Source organism: Sprattus sprattus (assembly GCF_963457725.1).
Source record: "Sprattus sprattus genome assembly, chromosome: 5".
NCBI lineage: Eukaryota > Metazoa > Chordata > Actinopteri > Clupeiformes > Clupeidae > Sprattus > Sprattus sprattus.
In genome coordinates this window covers 24,196,713-24,219,594 of record NC_137924.1, presented here as the reverse complement: position 1 = coordinate 24,219,594, position 22,882 = coordinate 24,196,713, and the positions used below count along the sequence as shown (strand labels likewise).

Here is a 22,882-nt window from a genome sequence, read left to right as displayed (position 1 = left end):
TCTCTTAATATCTGTTAACATCCACTGGTTGCAGAGAACCCTTGTTTTGTTTCCGTGTTTTTAAACACTTTTCCTTTCTCTCCTCTCCTGAGTGAGAACGGCCCGAGCGGAGCCTGGCTGATTATGTGTGGTATGGACCTTAGGAGGGAGATAGGAACGAGAACAATGGGAAGAAGCGGAGAGCAAAACATTCCTCTCTCAGGCCTCCTTGGAGAGAGATGGGAGTAGATTCACTTAATCTGAACGCACCTACCCACTCAGCCACCACTAAATCCCATGCCTCAGCCCAAGCCACATGCTCTCTTTCTCTCTATCTCTCTCTCTCTCTCCCTCCCTCCCTCCCTCCCTCCCTCTCTCTCTCTTCATGCTCTCTGACTGAGGAGAAGGTTGGTGGTGTAGGGAAACGTATCGCCTGTAGCCAGTAGATCATATCTCACTGTAGATATATCTTTCTTCAACTAAAAGCCTATCAGGTGTAAATACCTTCTCTATCTGAACATACACAAATATATGACAAACTATCCACGCTCCAGCGATGAAGTATGAAAGTAGCTGGGTTATATCAATGCATTTGGGGTGTACTAAATGGCCTACATTTGTGAAAGAACAAAAAAACATTCAAACATATCATTCAAAACTAAAGAAAAAATTGAAGAAAAGAATGATTAAGATTTGTATGGGGTCAGTTTGTTTTTGTCTGTTTACATTATCTGGTCCACTTTACATTCTCTTTGCCTAGAAAAAACAAGACAAGCATGTATCGAGGTAAATTAAACGTGCTGTATGGTGTTGCACAAGTCTGGGAACTTTGATATTTAAATCATGACTTTGGCAAATCACTTAATGTAAATGTAAATGTGAAAGAGGAACTTGATGCTAATCAAGACCTGCTGGAATTTCAGGAACATACTTAAGCAGGTCTGAGATGCAATGCTTGCATGATGCAGCAGGCACTGGCGCTGTTTCCTAATAACCATGGAAACCCTGGGAAGGTGTGACTCAAATGTTTCTAGGCAAAAAAGGGAGGATATTTCACCCAACCCAGTGCATACTCTGCAGGATTTTCACCCTTGTTAGTACATATTTATCTGTTATTCTATTAACGACGTATGTATGTAGACAAATATCAGAACTCCTGAAGCCGAGGTTTTACAGCAAAAGCAACAGTGAGCATTGTCCAATTCAGATGAATGTGCTTTGTGTTGCAATACATTTCACAGTGATAATGTGAGATGGAATGGAATGCATGTTTTGTTTTGTGATATAATTCAGTTTGTTTTGCTATCAGGCGAGTTCCCATGCAGAGGGATTGCAGCTGAATGTGTTGTGATTGTGCGACAATACTCAAGGCCTTCCGGCCCGTTGTCATGCTGCGATTAGACATCCCGTAAACAAGAGGTTATCACACCACTTCCCTTCACATCCCACCCATACGCACTCTCACTCCTCTGCTCAATCTGGCTCACTCTGGCTCACACTGGCTCACACACTCTCTCTCTCCTTTTCTCACTCCTGCGCTCACTCTGGCTCACACGCTCTCACTTCTCTGCTCACTCTGGTTCACACGCTCTCACTCCTCTGCTCACTCTCGCTCCCACACTCTCACTTCTCTGCTCACTCTGGCTCACACGCTCTCACTTCTCTGCTCACTCTGGCTCACACACTCTCACTCCTCTGCTCACTCTGGCTCACACACTCTCTCTCTCCTTTTCTCACTCCTGCGCTCACTCTGGCTCCCACACTCTCACTCATCTTCTAACTCTGGCTCACACGCTCTCACTTCTCTGCTCACTCTGGCTCACACGCTCTCACTCATCTTCTAACTCTGGCTCACACACTCTCACTTCTCTGCTCACTCTGGCTCACACACTCTCACTCCTCTGCTCACTCTGGCTCACACACTCTCACTCCTCTGCTCACTCTGGCTCACACGCTCTCACTCCTCTGCTCACTCTGGCTCACACGCTCTCACTCATCTTCTAACTCTGGCTCACACACTCTCACTTCTCTGCTCACTCTGGCTCACACACTCTCACTTCTCTGCTCACTCTGGCTCACACGCTCACACTCCTCTGGCTCACTCTGGCTCACTCTCACTCCTCTGGCTCACTCTGGCTCAGTCTCACTCCTCTGCTCACTCTGGCTCAGTCTCACTCCTCTGGCTCAGTCTCACTCCTCTGGCTCACTCTGGCTCACTCTCACTCCTCTGGCTCACTCTGGCTCAGTCTCACTCCTCTGCTCACTTTGGCTCACACTGGCTCACTCTGGCTCACTCTCACTCCTCTGGCTCACTCTGGCTCAGTCTCACTCCTCTGGCTCACTCTGGCTCACTCTCACTCCTCTGGCTCACTCTGGCTCAGTCTCACTCCTCTGCTCACTTTGGCTCACACTGGCTCACTCTGGCTCACTCTCACTCCTCTGCTCACTTTGGCTCACACTGGCTCACTCTGGCTCACTCTCACTCCTCTGGCTCACTCTGGCTCACAGGCCTGCTGCTTGATGATAGCTGCTGTCAGCCACTGTCATCACATAGTCACTTTGACCATTGCTAACCTAACATGTACACTAACATACAGTACAAATGCACTGGCAATAAAAAACTATACAAATATGACAAACTTTACGCAAATACAAGGCAAATGGCATGAAGGAATGCAATGAATAGCATAAAGTGTTACAGTTGAAGTGGGTAGAGGAAACAAAAATATGAAAATGTTTCTAACATGAAGGTAAACACAGCTCTCTGATAGTATTCAACATGACAGGGTCCTAATCAGGTTACGGTAGCAGGAGGTTGATGTGCCAACCACACAATACCTCTTCACAACAAATATGGCAAGTATATCAATCAGGCCCAGCTTTTGTGCAATGCTGATTAGGTAACAATAACAGAACCGACAGCTTTTGTTTTCTCTATCTGTTCACTGACAGGCAGGAAACGTCACAGAGCAGCACGCTGGCCATGACCTATTATGCCCAAGTGAGACCCGGGGCTTTAGGGAAACAACCCTAGCCCTGCTCTGGAATCTCCGCTCAGCATTTTTGGGGTAGAGGCTTGGGGCGTAGCGGGAGGGTACAGGGGAAGAGAGGAATTGCAGGGACTGAATACAGGAAGAGCACTGAAGCACAGACACAAACAAACACAGTCTAATTGCTGCAATTAAGCTCCTCTCTTCCCTCCCCTCCTGCTCATTAGGGCTCGTTAAGGAGAGAGAGCCAGTGGAGCGTCAGGGGCCTGTCAGAGTTCCGTGCGTTAGTTTTTTTTTCTTTCCTTTCTGCACGGCTGCCATGGCCTCCGAAAGTTGCTGTTCCACCTCGAAACACATGGACAGAGTGGCAAGTGTTTCAATTCACCCCAGCAGGAGGGAATACGTCCAAGCTTTCCTTTCAGCCAGAAGAAACAACAACAACAACAACAAAGGATGTTTTCTTCAGTGTAACCCAGAGGTGCTAACCGTAAACAAAGTGCGCTGTCATCCTCAGTGCTACCTCAGGTTAATTTAATGTTTTCTGAGGTTGATTAGATGTTTTCTGTCACGGTTGGCTGTGTTCACTCTACCTCATTGCTCAAGTGTTTTTGCCGTAGCAGGCAGCTGAGAGAGGTCATCGTCAACCACAGAGGAAGGGTCACTTCAGCATGAGGTGTGAGCGAGAGAGAATGTGTGAGGTGGAGGGTACCGCACAACACCAGACATGAAACAGATCCAGATTTGAAGGGGGTGGGAGTCCATAATGTATTGACTCAGGGGCAGAGCATATTTCATTCCCTACGTTCTATAACATCCATACATGGCCTTTGGATTTGACCTGACCTCTACAATTCAAAAGTGCTGTTCACCCATGCAGCAACCCACTCAGCATACCAAGACTCTTTGAAACAGCCAAGAAGGTCTCTCCTTGAAGCTCATTCCTGGGCTGGTTTATCGCCTGCAGGTACCACTGGCCAGAAGCATCAGTGAGGCAGATATATTAAGGAGATGCACTAAATCATCCTGCTGCAACAGTTCTGTTATCACTGAATCTTAGCATTATAGCAATTCCTAGCTATATATCAGACGTGACCTTTACATTTTACATTCATCATAGATGCTACATGTGAGTTGTAGTGCCAATAAGACTTCTCCAAAATTCCTGTGCACATGTGTCGTCTCTTAAGGTAATGGTTCCCAAATCTTTCATGGGAAGCCCCCTTTTGAAAATGAGGGGGAAAAAAAGGTGCCATGATTCAAAGATTGAGATAAGTACTGTTTATAGCTGTTTAAGTGTTTTTAATTTAAAGAACAGATACCATTCAGCTGTTGCATAGCTTTTCTTGAGCATTGTTTCTTCAGTTGAACAGCTTACATTTCCAATGTAATTCCATCAATCAGTTAAATGCTTAATACAGTAAATTGTATACATTTTCTGTTTGAGGCATGTTTTTATTGGGGAACTATTCTCAGTATTGTCTTCAAATTTAATGGAGTATGGTCACACAAAGAACAACTAAACACTTATTTCTTTCTGACTAGCTGTCCAGCCAATGCGCTATGTAGTTATGTGGTTCGGGTCGTAAAACCCAGCAAAAAATATAAGAAAAACCATCACAGCACAGTCAGTTAGCATGTTAGCAAACTTTTATCAGTGCCAACTGAGCTGTAAGTGGTGTTTGCAAGGTTTTTTGCATGCTTTTCAGGTAGTTCACTCACTTGTCTCAGAGAAAAACACTTCCGAAACATTGTTTCTACATTCAAACAGTTAAACATTTCAAATTTCATATCAATCAGTAAAACATCAGGTAATCTTTGTTTTTATTTGATCAAATCTTTTGTTTAAAATCAATTCAATTTGGAAGATTAAGTATTGTTTTTATGACTATGGCTATGTATCGTTCCATTTTTTGGATCGGTTCATGTTAGGCGCGTGTCTGTTGTTTTAATATTACGCTAGCTATCCCTTCCAACATAGGTTGACTACAGGCTACTATGCTACAAGAGCACTTACAGTACACACTTAATTTGACCAGTAGGTGGTAGTTTAGGTTTGTTGTCCCCCCCCCCCCCCCCCCCTTGCTGTTACTCTGCTTCCCAAAGATTTATAGGGAATTTATGGTGGGTGCAGGTGTAAACGTCTTTGAAGCTGACCCATGGCTTAAGCCTAATTAACACACCATCGCAGTGTGCCCCGAAGCATCAGGAAATTCCTGTCGTCTTAGTGATGGGGCAGTTAAGGGCTTTTACGTCTGCATGACATCACCACCCTGGGCTGCACATTCTAAGAATTCATGAAGAACGCTGCCCTCATACCTTCACACTGGTGTCGACTAAACTTCAAGAACAACAGCTGGTGTTTGGAAACACTGCAGGATAAGAAATATTCAAAATATTCTGGAAAATGTCTTCCAGCTGAAACGCTTGTTTTTGGTCTACAGTGTTTCTGAGGGGCTGAGGAGCAGCAGAGTGAAATTTCAGGTACCCCCTACATCTTCCCCATCGACCCGTGGCTTTCATATAAAAAAAAAAAAACACATTTCTGCCAACATCAATCGGTTGTAAACACATTTTAAGTTTAGGAGGAGAAAATAATTCTTGAATGGTTGAATGAAAACAAAAATGAATGATTTTAAACTTCTTGAGTGGAGTTCCCCATCAAGAACCAATTAACCACTGAGAACTGATCCAAGGCTAGTTTCTTTAGTTGTTGTTTAGCTCACAAAGGCCACCGTTGTTTCCTGTTTGGGGTGTGGGGGGCGAGGGACGGGACACATTTCCAGAAAAGTAACCAAACCCTCCCCACACACCAGCCTCCTAAAAAACCTGAATCTGCTACCAGAGGGTGAAGCGGACACCATTGCATTGTCTAAAGCTGCTATCAGCCAGCTTCAGGGCAATCAGATAATACGAGAGGCAACGAGCACAGGCCCGTAATGGGAGCTAAGTCAACAGGACCCGCCCTTAAGATTAACGCACCTCCTGTCAGAATAAAAGACATTCACTGAGTACACACTGTGTTGCCTCCCTTTAGAAACACACACTCCAATAGAGCGCAAACAGGCCCAAAGGTGACTTGGCTTGATTTAATAGGCCCACCCTTTTTCACTGGCAAGGTGAGTTTGATTTGATTTGGCATGTTGGTAACTATGGCTTTCAGGTGGTTGGACTTTATTTCGGCTACTGGTTGCTGCCGCCTCTGCAGGAGTTAAGCTCATGGCAAACAGGCGTAGGTGAGATTTCAGGGTGGGGCAGTGGCGACTTTGCATGTCCGCTTCTCACACTCTCACACTCTCACATACACACACACACACGCGGTAGAAGACCTTACAGGTCAATGGTGAGATTTCTTGTTTAAACATACGCACATACAGTTTCCAATTCGCTTTGAAACCATCTTAAACACATGCACACACAGACACACACTGACACACACACACACACACACACACACACACACACACACACACACACACACACACACACACACACACACACACACACACACACACACACACACACACGCACACACACACACACCTCAGGTACATGGAGAGACACATACATACCTTATTACCCCCCAGATTTCAATACATATCCTCCAGTTACACCTTTCAGGCATGCACACCAGGACATGTATACACACACACACACACACACACACACACACACACACACACACAGTCAGTCATGCTTATACCCAGATTACATTCACACCCTTTTCTACACTCAAACACCCCTACTCTCCTATAGTTGAATGCAAACAGATAAGCACTCATGCATGCCACCCTTGTTGTACGCACAGATAGACCCACTTGTCTTGCTATCTACACACACACACACACACACACACACACACACACACACACACACACACACACACACACACACACACACACACACACACACACACACACACACACACACACACACACACACACATAAACCCACCTGGAAGATGATTACTTTGAAGTGGTTTCTCTTGAGCAGGTGGGCGTGGTTGGCCTCCAGCCTCTTCACCTGGATGCTCTGGCGGTCCAGCCTCTCGCGCACCTCCTTGACGTTGCCGCCCGTCTTACGCGAGCGTTCCAGGAGCTTGCTGACGCTGTTGGCCGTGCTGGTGTGGTTCTTGGCCAGCCGCGTCACGTCGCCCTGCACACCGCGCACCACCGCCTCCAGCTCCACCTGCCGCTTCTCCGCCCGCCGCTGGTTTTCCTGCACCGACTCCACCATGGCCACCAGCTTGTCCAGCAGCGCCACCACCGTAATGGCGCTCACCTGGCCGCCGGTCGGTGAAGTCGGGCTCCCGGGGCTCGGCAGCGCCCTCAGACCCAGGCGCGAGAGCGTGCTGGCTGGGGACGCGGGCGCCGAGTTGGGGCTGAAGCTGGGGATGAGCAGCGGTGGCTCCTGGCCATCCGGACGCGTCGCCGGTGAGCTGGCTGCGAAAAAAGGCAGGTTGGCGGGGAGGGTGGTTGAGTTGCGCGCCTCGGCACGGGTGGAGTCTTCGCCCATCCTGGTGCAAGTTGTTAAGGTCGGTAGGAGATCAGCAGGAGTGGCTGAAAGGGAAGACACTGGTGTGGAGTGGAGTTTCAGAAGCCTGGCGCAGAGCAGCACTCACTCGTTTATGGGCCTGTCAGAGTTTCCACCAGTTGAAGGCTTTTGGGGAGGGTTGGTGCGTTTGACTCCCTCCAGGTCCAAGTTCTTGTAAACTACACACAGCAAGCTTCAGCTACTGTGATAAATCTTTTTGTCTCTCTCTCTCTCACTCTCTCCTTCACTCTCCCTCCCTGTCACAGACACTCTCTACTCTCTCTCTCTCTCTCTCTCTCCGTGCGGATTCTCTCACTCAATAACATTCCCAAACACTCCACTTAAAGACTACCCACACACACCCACTGGGAGGAGTCTGGTTGCCATGGAGGTTGGCCCAGCCCAGCAAAGGGAAGACAAAAATGAGGGTGTTGGTGCTGTGCGTGTGTGTGTGTGTGTGTGTGTGTGTGTGTGTGTTTTTGTGTGTGTGTGTTTGTGTGTGTGTGTGTGCATGTGTGTGTTTTCACACACATGAGTCTGGAGGTATGAGTATGTAGGTGTTAGGGGTGTACATGTGATTGTGACCGTGTTCTGTAGGGTTCACGCTCCAGCGGCCTCCTAAGAGTTTCTGAACTTATGAGTACTGTTTGAGTATGTGTGTGTGTGTGTGTGTGTGTGTGTGTGTGTGTGTGTGTGTGTGTTGTGTGTGTGTGTGTGTGTGTGTGTTTGTGTGTGTGTGTGTGTGTGTGTGTGTGTGTGTGTGTGTGTGTGTGTGTGTGTATGAGTATGTGTGTGTGTGTTTGGATATTAGTACATTAGTACATATTAGTAGTCTGTACATGAGATATTTGGCTGGATGTATAGCTAGGTATGTTTGGATCTGAGAGAAAAAGAGTGAATGAGAGAGAGAGAGAGAGAGAGAGAAAGTGAGGTCGAGAGTGAGAGAAGAAGAGAGTTCAGTTTTTCAGAACTGTCCCTTTACTTCCTGCTCTCCTGTGCTGTGACTTGTGAGAAATGTGAAAATCAGTGTTTGAACAATGAGCTCATCTGTACCCCTGGACTTGGACCACGAGACACACACATGCATGCAAGCACACACACAACCCCCCCTGCCCCCCCAAAAAACCTCACCACACACACACATACTCCATATCATAACACAACGGAACACAAACATACACACACACAAAGGCAAAGGAGGAGTTCAGTTTCCATGAAACACATATTTAAAGCATTTTTTTCAGTCAGGAGGCAGGTGTTTTGTGGTGAGAATGGTGCTCCCCCCAGAGAAAGAGAGACAGAGAGGGGGGGGGACAGAGGGATAGAGAGACAGATCCTCTTATCAGCCCTTCACTCGAAACTATAACAACATTACCAAACTACAAGCATGAAATATGAGATCAGCATAAATCTTTACAGAATAGGTTACATAACCCTGTCGGATGTGTGTGTGTGTGTGTGTTTGTGTGTGTGTGTCTGTGTGTGTGTGTGTGTGTGTGTGTGTGTGTGTGTGTGTCTGTGTGTGTGTGTGTGTGTGCGTGTGTGTGTGTGTGTGTGTGTGTGTGTGCGTGTGTGTGTGTGTGGCTTAAGGTTATGAACTGTAATCAATCCAAGTCAAGCAGCTGCCTCTCCGTCGGCCATTTTATGTCTAGTATGTACCTGTTTCTCTGCATCGCTTCATGCTCATACAGTTGTAGACCAGCAATATTCCTCTGGCCATGTAGTCACTCTCCTCATGTGTACAAACCCTCCTCTGTACTCCCTCTCACTCCCTGCGTCTCCTTGCCTGGTGTGCGCACACACACAAGAATAATGTGGCTAAGGTTTCCTTTGTTATGCTGAAGGCTAGCTTAGGTCAGTGCCCCTGGTGCATGCACTCAGACAAACATGCAAGCTCTCTCTCTCTCTCTCTAACACACACAAACTCAAGGCTAATGTTTCTAATGTTTCCTTTGTTGTTGGGAAGCCTGGCTGAGGTCACTGTGCTCATCCTGTGATGAGAATGTGGAAAAAAGGAAGAGACCCTCACCCATTTGACCTTCACACACCCATCTCCCTTTCCCTGTTCCACCTATTTTCTTTACTTCTGCTCTCTCTTGCTCTCTTTATCTCTCTCACACACACACAAACACACACTCATACACACCAAGGTACACATACAGACCTCCCAGTTTCTTTTTATAGATGTTTAAGACTACATAATTATATGAATGAGCACACCTGATGTTGCAATACTTCACAAACACTTCCCCCTGTGAATCTGAGCGACCCACTGGCCCTCTGCTGGCTGACATTTAGAAGTGCAACCAAAACATTTGCCTATAGCCCACTCTCGACTTGCTGAAACATGCCAGCTATCTGGTTACAGCCTGTTTAATGTCAGAAATGTAATTTAAAGTGCTTAAGGTGGTTCTGCTCAGTTTCACTTTCAGCATTCACCAAAACTCATCATCCAAACTGGACAAACTCTTGTACAACCTGGTCACCTCCTGTCATTACCAGGATTTGAATTCTGGAAATAGATCACATCAAACAAAATGACTTCTGAATGTAGTCTAATGTCTTTCAGTGTGCTATGAGAACACTCTGACACACTAGACATATTGCCTTGTAATCCCCCAATAAAATACATCTACAATGTAGTCCTCACATACACAGATAAAGCTCTACTGTAATCACTAAAATGAATTGCGGCATATGCACAATGAAGCATTCTCCAAACACTGTCATGTAAATGTCAAGATATTCCATCCAAATGTAAAGAATAAAAAGGGTTAGTTTAATGGAAAATTCAAGACTTTTAAATGATTGGATGCAGAGAAAGCAAAGAGAGCCATGGGAAACCTCCACCTGGCAAACGAGACAAGCGAGCCCGGGGCCTGTCAGTGCAGACGGGCCCGAGACTAAGCCTGTAATGTCAGGCTGGTGGGCATGGCTGTCTGGGGAGAGTAAGGATCAGAGGGAAACGGTGGATCCAGTTCTGCATTTGAATATCCTATGCATGCAAATGAGGGCCACTCCCTGTTTTGCAATTTCAAAGGAAATCCAAGGAAGATAAGGAAGTCTTTTGACAAATAATTTGTTAAAATGCTTGACTTCTGTGTCCTGTGTCAGCTGTAAACTGATTCCTTTTGAATGACATGAAATAGATGCATGCGTTAGACTACACAGACTTTACCTCCTCATTTGATTCTGTGGTTAAACTACTAAATCTCACTACAAAGAAAGAAAGGTTCAAATTGTTCTTCTGGGGATTTATTAAGTAGCTTATAAGTATCTTATAATCAATAATGTACAGCTACTAGTGGATTTTGTAGTCTTTTTTTTTTGTAGTCTTTTGTTTCAAACAGCTCGCTCCTCCGCGTCCCCAAAACCAAGCTCCGCACCATGGGCGACCGGGCCTTTTGCTCGGCAGCGCCACACTTATGGAACAGCCTCCCTGACCACCTAAGGGCAACGCAGATGCTGGACTCCTTTAAAGCTGGACTTAAAACATTTTTATTCAAGAAGGCATTTCTGGCCTTGTGTTAAATCTTTTCTGTTATGCTTATGTTAACAATTTTTTATTTTATTGTATTACTAAGTTAGTTTCTAATATGTAGGCACTCTGAGATTCCTGTGAATGAAAAGTGCATTAAAAATAAAATTAATTATTATTCATTTGTATTAGCTTCCTCATTTTGGCAAAGCACAATACAATGAGATAAACCAACACTTCAGAGTTATCTTCACAGTGTAGCTATATACAAAGGAGTCATTAATGCCCGGCTATTATAGTGATGAGTGAAGTTGATTATTTCCTGGTTCTAAGTATCATGGGTAAATGTACTTTTATGCTCTTGTTTAGTTTTCCGCTTAACTATTTAGTTTGTCGCCCAAAACGTATGTATTGTGAAGTGGTTTATGCGCTTGATAACTATGTAGGTGATTTTGAAAGTATGTGTTAGGTTGACCATTATGAAACCCGTAGACAAAAGCTAAAGGAGCTAATTGACTTTAACTATATTTGTTCAAAACCCATGTTTTGAAACTGTTAATATCATATTGCATGGAAAAGTACACCCACACCTATGGCACACTATTGGCCACACATTGCGCACTTCAATTATTCAGCTTCATCTTCCACTCTGTTGGCAATTGCTCATCAGGGCAACGCCACTCTCTCTCATCCTCTATAATGAAGCAGTCTGGGTTTAACTACCTTGCGATGAGCACTGGGGCACTATGATTGAAATGCGTTGGGTTAAAGGACATACAATCAAGAAAAAGGGAAATGAGTGTCATACTTCAATTAAGTCATGCTAACACATCTTTAGTCCTACCAGAGTCAACAATGGACGTTAAAAAGACACCAAAAGTGTAAGAAGTGAAAGTGTTAAGTGATATCAACAATGAGTGTAATTTCCAACCCTGGCAGTGTTCCATTGTAGCCCTTCAGTGTAAAATTAACTCTATTCAACTTTATTATCGGAGTAGTTTTAACACTTTATTTAACTCTCAGAGAGATAACTGAAGACTGATGATTTGACTGTGTGTTTTCCTTGAGGGGCGTACTGCTGAGGCCCAGAGACAGTCACATCAATCTGCGGCAGGGACAGCACACTGGCTAGACAAACATTCCCATGCTGCATCTCTGGGAGAGAGTCGCTAAGACATATTAAAGCTTTCCTGCCCATCCCTTAATGTCGGAGTGCAGAGAGAGGGATGGAGGGGACAGGAAGAGTGGGGATCGTCTGCTGCATGAACTGGGAAGCACCTCCTCTGGCTGAGAATGCTGAGAATCCTGAGGTCCTCAGGCACTTTCTTGAGCCGGGCATGACCTCGGAACAGGGTCAGGTTTATGTGTTTGAGCCATACGGTGAAATGCGGGTGTTATCTACTCAAGGCCTGAGAGTATTGGATCACATCTGTTAGCCTGAAGAAATGTTTTGCTTCACACTTGTAAAAGACTCCTGCTTCCATGTCTGTTTCACACCTTAAGGTCACCTTGATGAAATTTAATTTTTAAGTTCCATTATTAAGTATTTTTTTTAGGACATATGAACTATAATATATACATACATACATACATACATACATACATACATATTTACATATTACAATAAAAGATCTAAGTTGTAAACACCAGGCATTAATTTACTGTATGCCATCACGTTGTCATGTGATCGCAAGATCTACAGCACTTTACTTTCATCTTCTACCATAAGACTAACATAACCTCATCATTAACATAACGTGTCATATACCGGTTTACATTTTCATGTCGTCACAGCTATAAGCGTTTGTCATTTCTACTTTCACAGTACTCTCTCACCATGTGACAATGTCATCTAACATTACGAAACCTGTCATTACAAGCGCTGATAATAGAAGCATAGCACATAATCCTGCATTTTACCTAAAGGTGTTAATTATAACGACACGATTCTGACAGATGTCATATCGATATAACCCTGTGGGGCCCCGAAGGTCCAGAAACCTTCACTGGGTTGATCTGCTTCAAATTATTACTGGAACAAAACAGAAATGACTCAATTAAACTAATGCGTTTCTAATCATATCCCAGCATTACATTTAACCCAAATGTAACGCCAATTACACCTATTCTATCATTACCTGTCTTATCTGCAATAGTAATAGCCGCTAAAAATCTGCAATTGCTGTCTCAATTATAGCCACTGACAGTTGAAGCACTGTGCCTAGCAGCATAAGACAAAGTCACGGTCTCTCCATAACAGAGTTCATTTTCAATCATGGCTTTAAACAAAACCAATCTAATCATGATAATAAGCTCACACTCTATACTGATATAATTGTGTTCATCTTAGAAATGCAGATTGTTCTCATCGTTTGACCCGGGGCTGCAAAATGAAATGAGATCAGATCAGATAGTAAGAACACATATCAAGTGTCAATGAAAGATGAGCAAGTCTTTTCTTGTGATATAAATTATTTATTTACATTACAGAAAAAAGACCCCATCAAGACAAACAAAGTAACTATTGGAAATATTACCCATACATAAACAAAAGCTTGTACTCTAGTATTGTGGTGTCCTCTTCCTCCTGGTGTGTCCCGTACCGTTGGGCACAAGGCATCGCGTGTGGCCTCCCATCTGCCCATGGTTTTCTTCCCCGACAGATGCCTGCCTCCCTGTTGCCCGCCCTCCTAACCTCCCCTCTCCCCCGGGGACTCACGGGGCAGGTTCGAGGCGCCTCCGTTGGGGATATGTGTGTGTGTCTGTGTGTGCGTGTGTGTGTGTGTGTGTGTGTGTGGAGGGCAGGGAGGGGCGGTCATCTTGTTTCTGTCAGGTCCATTCTTCTACTCTATTCCCCATGAACCCGTGCTGCCAGTGCTCAGATGAGGCGGGTAGAGGCTCGCATGGTGTTCTCTGAGCTGTAGTGCGTTGCGTTCTGCTTCTGCCGGTTGATCCGGTTCGTGCGGGGGCATTTCCTGCAAAACAGGATGACGGGCTAAAAAGAGTCACCTACCAGTTTAGAATATGCACACGACCTAAGGTTTCCTCATGACACACTGGGCAACTCTTTGGGATATGGTAAAGTGTCAGTGTCAATCTACTGGATGTAAAACTACTGAAACAAATCCTACAAGATAAAGGCTTACTTGGAAATGCCAAAAATCAAGTGTTACTATTTGTGTCGTTTAGATGGCTTTTAATGATGACATTGCCCAAGAGTTGCTCAGTTTATCAGCCAAGGAACCTTTTTTTAAATACACAGAAGACACATACACCAAAGGAAGTGAACAAATACAAGATACACTGAAAAGATAAATAAAATACACATGTTAAATATGTTCACATATATTCACAGTTTGGTCTGTTTGTAGTACAAGATCATGTTGTATATGTTATGAGTATATTCTCCCAACATGCAAAAGGTTTTAATCGCCACCTACTGGTCATGATTGCAAGCTACAAGTAAAATGCTACCATGTATCTGTGCACTGCTGGTATGTGTAGCGTCTCAGAAAGTAGCCTACTATAAGTAACATCTCAGAATGAGGACACATGCTGTAACACAGGTTTTTCCTTTTGTCTGTATATCATTTGGAACATAACCCAAATTGATATTTAAGGCAACTAGCCCATATGCAACCCCCTTGTGCATTAATGGCCAAGAAAGTGCTCAGTATGTTACTAATTAATATAAAATACTTTCTAAAAATACCGTATCAGTCAGATTATCCACTGACTTTTTCTGTCTAATTCTAACCCATTTTCTGCCACTGAATCTCTAGCTGGCCCTTCACTCAGCTTAGCTCCACTTCATAAAAAGGGACTCTAACAAAACTCAATGATGATTTGGGGATTTGAAGCCAGGTCCCCCACTGTCCCTTGGGTGCTGTTTCACTCTGGTTATCATCTTCTTCTGCACTTCAGATAAATGGCCTGCTCAGCATAGGGCACTGCCAGTCCCGAGGCTCAGCAATAAGGGCCTTTTTAATTAGTCCTGGCTGCGACGGGTCAAGAGGGCTTTAAAAACGCTGGCCTTTTTTTAAAGATTGTGAAAGAGACAGGGAGGTGAACGAGTTAGAAGGGGAAGAGAGTTGAGAAGAGAGAGGGAGAAAGAGAAATAAAGCGAGAGACAGTGAGGGAGAAAGATAGACAAGGAGGCAGAGTTCCCCTCACAAAGGCTAAAGTCAAGCCGCAGACGAGTTGTGTGCTTGCGAGACAGCTCTATTGTCCGCGGACCACGTGATCTCACCCCGTTGTCTAAGCCTCTAACATCTAAATTGGTCAGCGATTGATTCTGGAAACCACACAGCCACGCAGACGGGGCATGGTGAGGAGGAGTAAGTGGAACCAAGTATTGATGTTACAGTTAATCATTGCGGTGTTTATTTAAAACAGTGAGCCCTCGTTTGTGACTGTCAGTAGTGCAGAAGCCATCGCTCTGGTGTATTTAAATCCTGTACAGTTTCCATAACCTGCAATCTGACTCAATTAGAGAAGCTGCTTTTCCAATGAAAATCAGAGTTCTCTGGTGTGGTGTTGTGCTGTTCTTCTTTCTGCAAGGTGCGCGGTGATTATAAGTGGGCAAAATGAAAACAAAATGAAATGGCCTCCCCATAATGAGAGCAGAGGGGAATGAAATGGAATGTGCCAACACATACTAATGAGAAAATGCTGGTCTGTCTGTCTCTCCCTTCATTTACATACTACCACAATAGGCACACGTACAAAAACACCTATTTGGGAACATATGGACACACACACTTAAACACACACACACACACACACACACACACACACACACACACATGCACATGCACATGCACATGCACACACACGAACACAAACACAGGAAGAAACACACATGTACTCTCACGCAGTGTGCAAAGGGATAGGAGTGTGTTAAAATGAGGGCCTCACTGCACTGGGAATAAGTTGGGCTTAATCAGCGCAAACACACACTCTCGAGGACTGACCTTTCTCTAAATGTTAAGTGTGTGACTCAACAGAGCCCCTCAGGACCCGAGAAACACCCACTTTCTTTTTTATTTCATATTTTCACTCTTTCTTCCTGAGTGTGTGTGTGTGTGTGAGAGTGTGTGTGTGTGTGTGTGTGCGTGTGTGTGTGTGTGTGTGTGTGTGTGTGTGTGTGTGTGTGTGTGTGTGTGTGTGTGTGTGTGTGTGTGTGTGTGTGTGTGTGTGTGTGTGTGTGTGAGTGAGAGAGAGAGTGAGTGTGTGTGTGGTGTATGTATTTGTATCTGCATGCAATGTGCCCTCCAGCATGCTGCCTAATATATTTCTTTATGGTTCTAAATGAAAAACTGCCTTAATTGGGTGAGTCAGTACATTTTTATGATTGTGTATAGCCAGCTTTATTCTGTCTTTTGACTAGTGTTGTGGTTAGTGTGTGTGTAAAACTTACCGTGTGATACACAGCACCACCACACAGATGATAGCCACCTGTAGACCTCCGATGATTGAGGCGATGAGGACGTAGCGGAGCTTTCCGGAACCCGGCACCACGTACAACACGTTATACTCCTTAGTGTCACACTGCGGTCCACTGAAGCCTGAATGACAGCTGCATCAGCCAACCATGGCCAAGATGGGCATGAAGGTGGACCAATGGAATTGTAGGGAAAAGGCATAGGAAAACATTAATGAAATGAAGGGGGAAAGATGGAATACAGAAAAAGAAGATAAAGGATGGAGAGAATGAGAAGGAGGTGATGAGGACATGTGAATGAGCAGAGGAAGGGAAAAGTCATGGATTAAGGCAGAGAAATATTAATGATAAGTAAACTGTATATTTATACTGTATGTTGGTTTAATTCACTATATGACTAACTGTATATCAACATGAAAACATGGAGCAGGCAGACACACACACACAACCCAAACACACACACACACACACACACACACACACACACACACACAAACACACACACACTGAATTCATCAGGGCATTCTAACTCTCCACAACGTTCCTGTGGGAGGCCCTTAGAGCAGAACACCTGCTGAGCCCAGACAGAATTTAATTCACGCATGCATACACACATACAGACACAGACACACACACACCTTTCACCCACACACACACACACGCATACACACACACACACATTTGCACACATAAATATAGACAGAAACAAATAAAGTCTCAAACACACAAAATTCATCATTCGCTTATGATCACGTCATTTTAGATTATTTGTCTCTCTCTGTCTCTCCTCTGTTCCAGTCCATCACCTCCTTCCCTCAATTCTCTTTGTTCTTTTTCTCTCTGGGATATGTGGCTGGAGACAAGTGTGAGGTATGGCCTGTTGGGGGAGCTCAAGATCTACTTCTGATAACTGCAGCATGCACTTCTGACTCTCTCTCTCTCTCTCTCACTGTGTGTGTGTGTGTGTGTCTGTGTGTGTGTCTGTGTGTGTGTGTGTGTGTGTGTGTGTGTGTGTGTGTGTGTGTGTGTGTGTGTGTGCGCAAGTGTGAAACCCGGTAAGAGCATCTCCCATGAAATCCAATGTGTAATGTCTTATGAATGTGCGTGCAAAAGCATATACCACAAAACCCGAGCACCCACTTAAGAACATACATTAGTCACTTGAATAGCGCACATTAAGAATAGATCCTTATGAAGCTAATAAGACCTTCCCCGCTTCTCCAGCCATGTAGAAAAGCTTTGCGTGGGGCTGGGATAGGCTGGCCACCGTACCTGCAGGAAGGGGTGGTTAGCATGTTGGGGTACTCGCACTCTCCGTGCACGCAGTAGTTCTTGTAGTGCTCGGGGCAGGGGATGTAGAGGCCTCTGGCTACCTCGCCACCTTGCTCTGGCTTCCTGGTCTCCTCTGCTGGGTGCATGCGAACACAAAAGGCCAGGGGAACATGGGGTCACTGGGAATACAAAAGGGCTCATCCAACTACCATGAGGTGTGCTGTAAAGGATGTAGTGGAGATGCTTTAGGATTCTGAGGCAGAGGAGTAGCCATTAAAGATGAAAGGGTGAAAATGTAGCACTGTGTCAGCCACAGGTTATTCATCTTACCAGTGCAGTACACACACACACACACACACACACACACACACACACACACACACACACACACACACACACACACACACACACACACACACACACACACACACACACACACACACACACACACACACACACACACACATAGCTACTTAACAGGTTTCAGTCAAAAAGGACTATATTTCATATTTTATATTCACACCTCTGTTTCGTATTGTGTTGTCTACTTTGGCCTCTGACTAGAACATTCCAATCCATTTCATTAGCCAGTCCATTATTCACGGGCTTTCATCTAAATGTGAACCTTTCATGCTGAACAATTCCCCCCTCACACTGCCCAGTCAATAAACCTCATGTTTTCCTTCAGAGAAACAATGCCATTCAATACGGCGAATATCTCACAAAGGTGTTAACACTAACAAGCGTAATTGTTCACTGGGCAATAAGAAGTCCTTTGGCTGGCAGGGGAAAAAAAGGAACCGTGATGATGAGAATAAACTCCTCCAGACCAAACGGAGGAGTAGGATAAGGGAGGAGAATGAGGCGCAAAAGCCCTGGGGAGGAGGCTCCCAGCGGGGTTACTGCTGCTTCTCTAACAGACCACTGTTACCACGACCAAAGAGGAGCTAATCTACACTGTGTACATATTCATCATACATTTTTTACTCCCTGGACTGTTTTTGACTCCCAGTTATTCCTGATCATGACAGAAATTGGAGATGTACACAACTGGCAGAGATGTACTGTGTGTATTGCTGTGGACATGATGCACATTATATATGATCTGCACAGAACACAAAACTCAGTTTTGCAAAATAAATCTTTTCTTGCAGTAATCCCGCTATCCTTGCATGACAATTAGTTGGCTCTCCTGATCAGATGACTTGAGGACGAGAGGAAGTTAGGGGAGGACAGTTTGGGGTTGGAGTCTTTTAGCGCGGAGTAGACAGGCCTTGCAGACCCCCACTGACACAGTATGGTCCCAGAGCCCAGCCAGCATCACACACACACACACACACACACACACACACACACATACACACACACACAGACACACACACACACACACACTTGACGGGGTATGGGCCTGCGTGTGTGTGATTGTGTGTAGAGGCTGTGAATCTTGTCTCATGGGAATGTGAATTTTTGGCGAGAGTGTAAGTGTGTGTGTGTGTGTGGTGTGTGTGTCCATGCATGTGTGTGTGTGTGTGTGTGTGCATCAGCCTGTATGTGAGAAAATGAGAAAGTTATTTAGCGTAGGCTTGCATGTTTTGGAGGTCTGGTGTGATTGTGTGTGAGTATATGTGAGTGTGTATAGAGTGTAATTGTCTGTGCTCCCACAGTGAGCCTGTACTGCGTGGATGAAGCAGCGACATGAAGTGAGGAGAGCAGACCCATGGCCAGCTTGCCGAGTTCCCGAGCAACGAGGGGGAGCGTGAGGGAAGAAGGCACGGGGCCAGTAGGGTAGTTAGTTTGGTAATGGAATAAGCAACCAACAATAGTTGGTGTTAATTAAAGTTTTGCTGACTGTATTGCAACTATGGCTGTGAATGAAATGAAAACAAGATTGCGTGTGAGAAGATAGAGAACGCTGACCCACAGCTGACGGGCTACTTTATTTTATGTTTACAGCTTTTAGAAGAGTGGAGTAGGCTTTCCACAATCTGTACAGATATTATAATGGATTGATAGCAAACACAGAGGGAGAGAGAGAGAGAAGGAGAGAGAGAGGGAGAGAGAAAGAATGCATCAGAGAGAGAGGGAGAGAGAAAGAGAGGGAGTCAGAGTGAGAGAGAGTGTGAGTCAGAGAGAGAGAGAGAGAGAGAGAGAGAGAGAGAGGGAGAGACACACACACCTGTGTAGTCAGTCCTGACATACTGGCCATCTCCAGCTTTGGTCCCTGTTACCATGCCACCTAGAGAGGAAAACAATGGTGTTCTATTTTAAGCACCAACAGCAACATTACCAGGTCAACAAACAAACAATTTCCCCCACCAATCTCTCTGTTTATTTACTGCACATCATTTGCTTCCTTGATTACTTACTTTAAAAAACACATTCACATTCAAAACAACTGAACTGACACTGTTGGATGTGAGCACAAGGCTTCCATTAGAGAGACATATAAGGGTGGACTCCTAGAAACGAAGAGCAGGAGCTAACACACCCACATGGACATATGGAGGAGGCCCACCTTGGGTTTCACCCAGGGCCCAAGGGGGGTGGGCGGGGGTGGGGGGAATGCTTGTCTCTTACCCTGGCAGTGTCCGAGGAACTTGACCTCGATCTTCTCCTGCTTCTGACAGGACGCCTCCTTTACCTGGCAGGGGTTGTCATAGGAGCGGCCGTCGGAGGCGCACACAGGGTTGAAGCTGATGTGGGAGCAGTCGATGTTGCACACGCACCTGCAGGGGGACCCCGAGTAGACATAAAGAGAGAGAGAGAGAGAAAGAGAGAGAGAGAGCGAGGGAGAGGGAGAGAGAGAGAGAGAGAGAGAGGGAGAGAGAGAGGGAGAGAGAGAGAGAGAGAGAGAGGGAGAGGGAGAGGGAGTGGGTGAAAGAGAGAGAGAGAGAGAGAGAGAGAGAGAGAGAGAGAGAGAGAGAGAGAGAGAGAGAGAGGGAGAGAGAGAGATTCAGTCAAAAATGAAACTTGCATGTTGGCAAACAATTCTGTAACCGGGCCAACCTCATCTCTCACCAGCCCATAACTGTATGTGTGTGTGAGAGAGAGAGAGGAGAGGAAGGACAGACACTGGGGTCTGACCCAAACCCCAGGCTTAATGAAGCCCAGGCACTGGGAGTCTGGCTTAATAATGTTTTATTGACATGGGGGAACACTTCCCCACGCTTTATCAGTCATGCTACCTTAATAGCACTCTTTCATCAGGGGAGGTTTTTATTGTTTCCCTTTTAGAGGTGCAGGGCAACAAGAAGACAAGAGGATTTTCTCCACCACTGACTTTACTGTGCAACCCAAACATGAGTCTTACAGTGGGTTTTTGTGCTGTTTATTTTCTTTATCCCCTGCTAAAGTGGCATCGTGATGTCCGTCCTTGCGACGAACATCATTTGAAATAACCATTAATGTCCACTTCAAATTCCATGAATAGTCCGTAGATGAAAAAGCGTAGCAATCAACTAGCACACGGTCCTCCCTGCCTCTGCCCCAATTCGTCTCATTTCCATTTAATTTGATGTGGGAAGTGATTTTTTAAACGTCATTAACAGAAAAAAATAGCAATGTCAGAGAAAAGAGAAACTAGAGTATGTCATCCCAGGCCATTCCATTAAGTCATTTAGAAGACACCCTCCCTCCTAGGACGACTAATGCATACAATGTGGTAAGTGCTATTGTGAATCATAATACAAATTACACACGTCTAGGCCCATTTTGGACGAGCATGACGAGCGTGACCGCTCTTCCAAAAATGATAACATTTATTCAAATGATCCCAAGAGTAGAATCCAGATAGCACTGCCACGATGATTACTATTTCAGCTGGAAAAGTATTTTTTTCTCTCGAAAATACTGCAAATCATATGTCTGCACAGGGAAAATTAATCTAAGCTGAGCGGGAATTGGCTAAAGTCACTTTGGATGAGGGGAGTGAGTGCAACATGTCGTCAACATTCAACTCATGCTTAACAACAACCATACGATTTGGCTGAGCATGGCTTTAATGTCCAGACGAGGTCACTCATTGCTGCTTCTGCTGCTGTACTTTGAGGGGACCCGCCGTGTCTGCTTCATGGGAGGCCACAGCCAGTTGTCTGCGTCTGGCTGCGCTGTGAACCTCATGCCTCTGATGTGAGATGGGCGATGTGAATGAGGTGAGGCTCAGGTGATTTCGAGCGCTAGTGGGGGGGTTAGGCGGCAGTGGTTTGGGGGTAGTTGAGAGGGTTAGAGGGCAGAAAGGGGTTACTGAGGTGAAGAGCATCCACAGCTGCTCCTGGGCTCCGGAGACCAGCGCCGCTGCATGTTTCAAAGGCCAACTGGAAGCACCAGCAGCCTTTGATGTAAGCGCATGTGCTGCCATGGTGCTCTGCAGCATCCACAAGCTAGCGAGTTATAGCAAATGTGTGTGTGTGTGTGTGTGTGTGTGTGTGTGTGTGTGTGTGTGTATGTGTGTGTGTTTACAAATGTGTGTGTATCCAGGGTCAGGAAAAGATTTTTTGTGTGCTTGTCAGCAAGATTTTTTGCCGTTGTTTATGACACTGTTTGCATGGGTAGTTTTTGGGTGTTTGCACGCATTTATAGTGTGTATAGGAGCGTTTATGGATGTGTATGTGTGTGTGTATATGGCTGTGTGTGTATGGCTGTGTGTGTGTATGTGTCAGGAGGTGAACGCTTAAAATACAGTGAAAGATTCTACTATACTATGGCATTTGAAATGCAGTGTGGATTGTGTCCATTTAATTGCAAAAAAGGAGAAACTGCATGTGTGTGTGTGTGTTACATATATTGAAATGTTATGTGTATTAACCTGTGTGAATTTGAGGCAGTGATATTTAGGATTTGTTTTGTGTGAGTGCTATATGTGTGTCTGTATGTGTGTGTGTGTGTGTGTCTGTATACTTCAGTGTGTGCATGTGTTTCAGCATGTTTGTGTGCCAACTGCGGGAACGGGACATTGTATGCTTGTGGGAGAGTATATTCTCTGTTTTTGCAGTATTGCAGCATGCAAGTTTCATGTATGACTGAATCTTTCTCTCTCTCTCTCTCTCTCTCTCTCTGTATGTGTGTGTGTGTGTGTGTGTGTGTGTGTGTGTGTGTGTTTGTGTGTGTGTGTGTGTGTGTGTGTGTGTGTGTGTGTGTGTGTTTGTGTGTGTGTGTGTGTGTGTGTGTGTGTGTGAGTGTGTTTGTGTTCAG

The 22,882-nt window shown here is 45.1% G+C and overlaps 2 protein-coding genes across 2 annotated transcripts in view; both read right to left on the bottom strand.

Annotated features, from left to right (window-relative positions):
* cavin2a (caveolae associated protein 2a) overlaps positions 1-7,481 on the bottom strand; it is a gene marked incomplete at its 5' end in the record, with an annotated part of 16,429 nt that extends 8,948 nt beyond the window's left edge. The window contains one exon of the mRNA XM_080838636.1: positions 6,921-7,481. Coding sequence (XP_080694762.1) covers positions 6,921-7,481 — 561 coding nt within the window. The remainder of the gene's footprint in view (positions 1-6,920) is intronic.
* A 6,374-nt stretch (positions 7,482-13,855) lies between these two features.
* Positions 13,856-22,882, bottom strand: part of tmeff2a (transmembrane protein with EGF-like and two follistatin-like domains 2a) — a gene marked incomplete at both ends in the record, with an annotated part of 54,003 nt that continues 44,976 nt past the window's right edge. Inside the window, 4 exons of the mRNA XM_080839391.1 lie at positions 13,856-13,952; positions 16,397-16,555; positions 17,693-17,828; positions 20,270-20,418. Of these exons, the coding sequence (XP_080695517.1) occupies positions 13,856-13,952; positions 16,397-16,555; positions 17,693-17,828; positions 20,270-20,418 (541 nt within the window). The remainder of the gene's footprint in view (positions 13,953-16,396; positions 16,556-17,692; positions 17,829-20,269; positions 20,419-22,882) is intronic.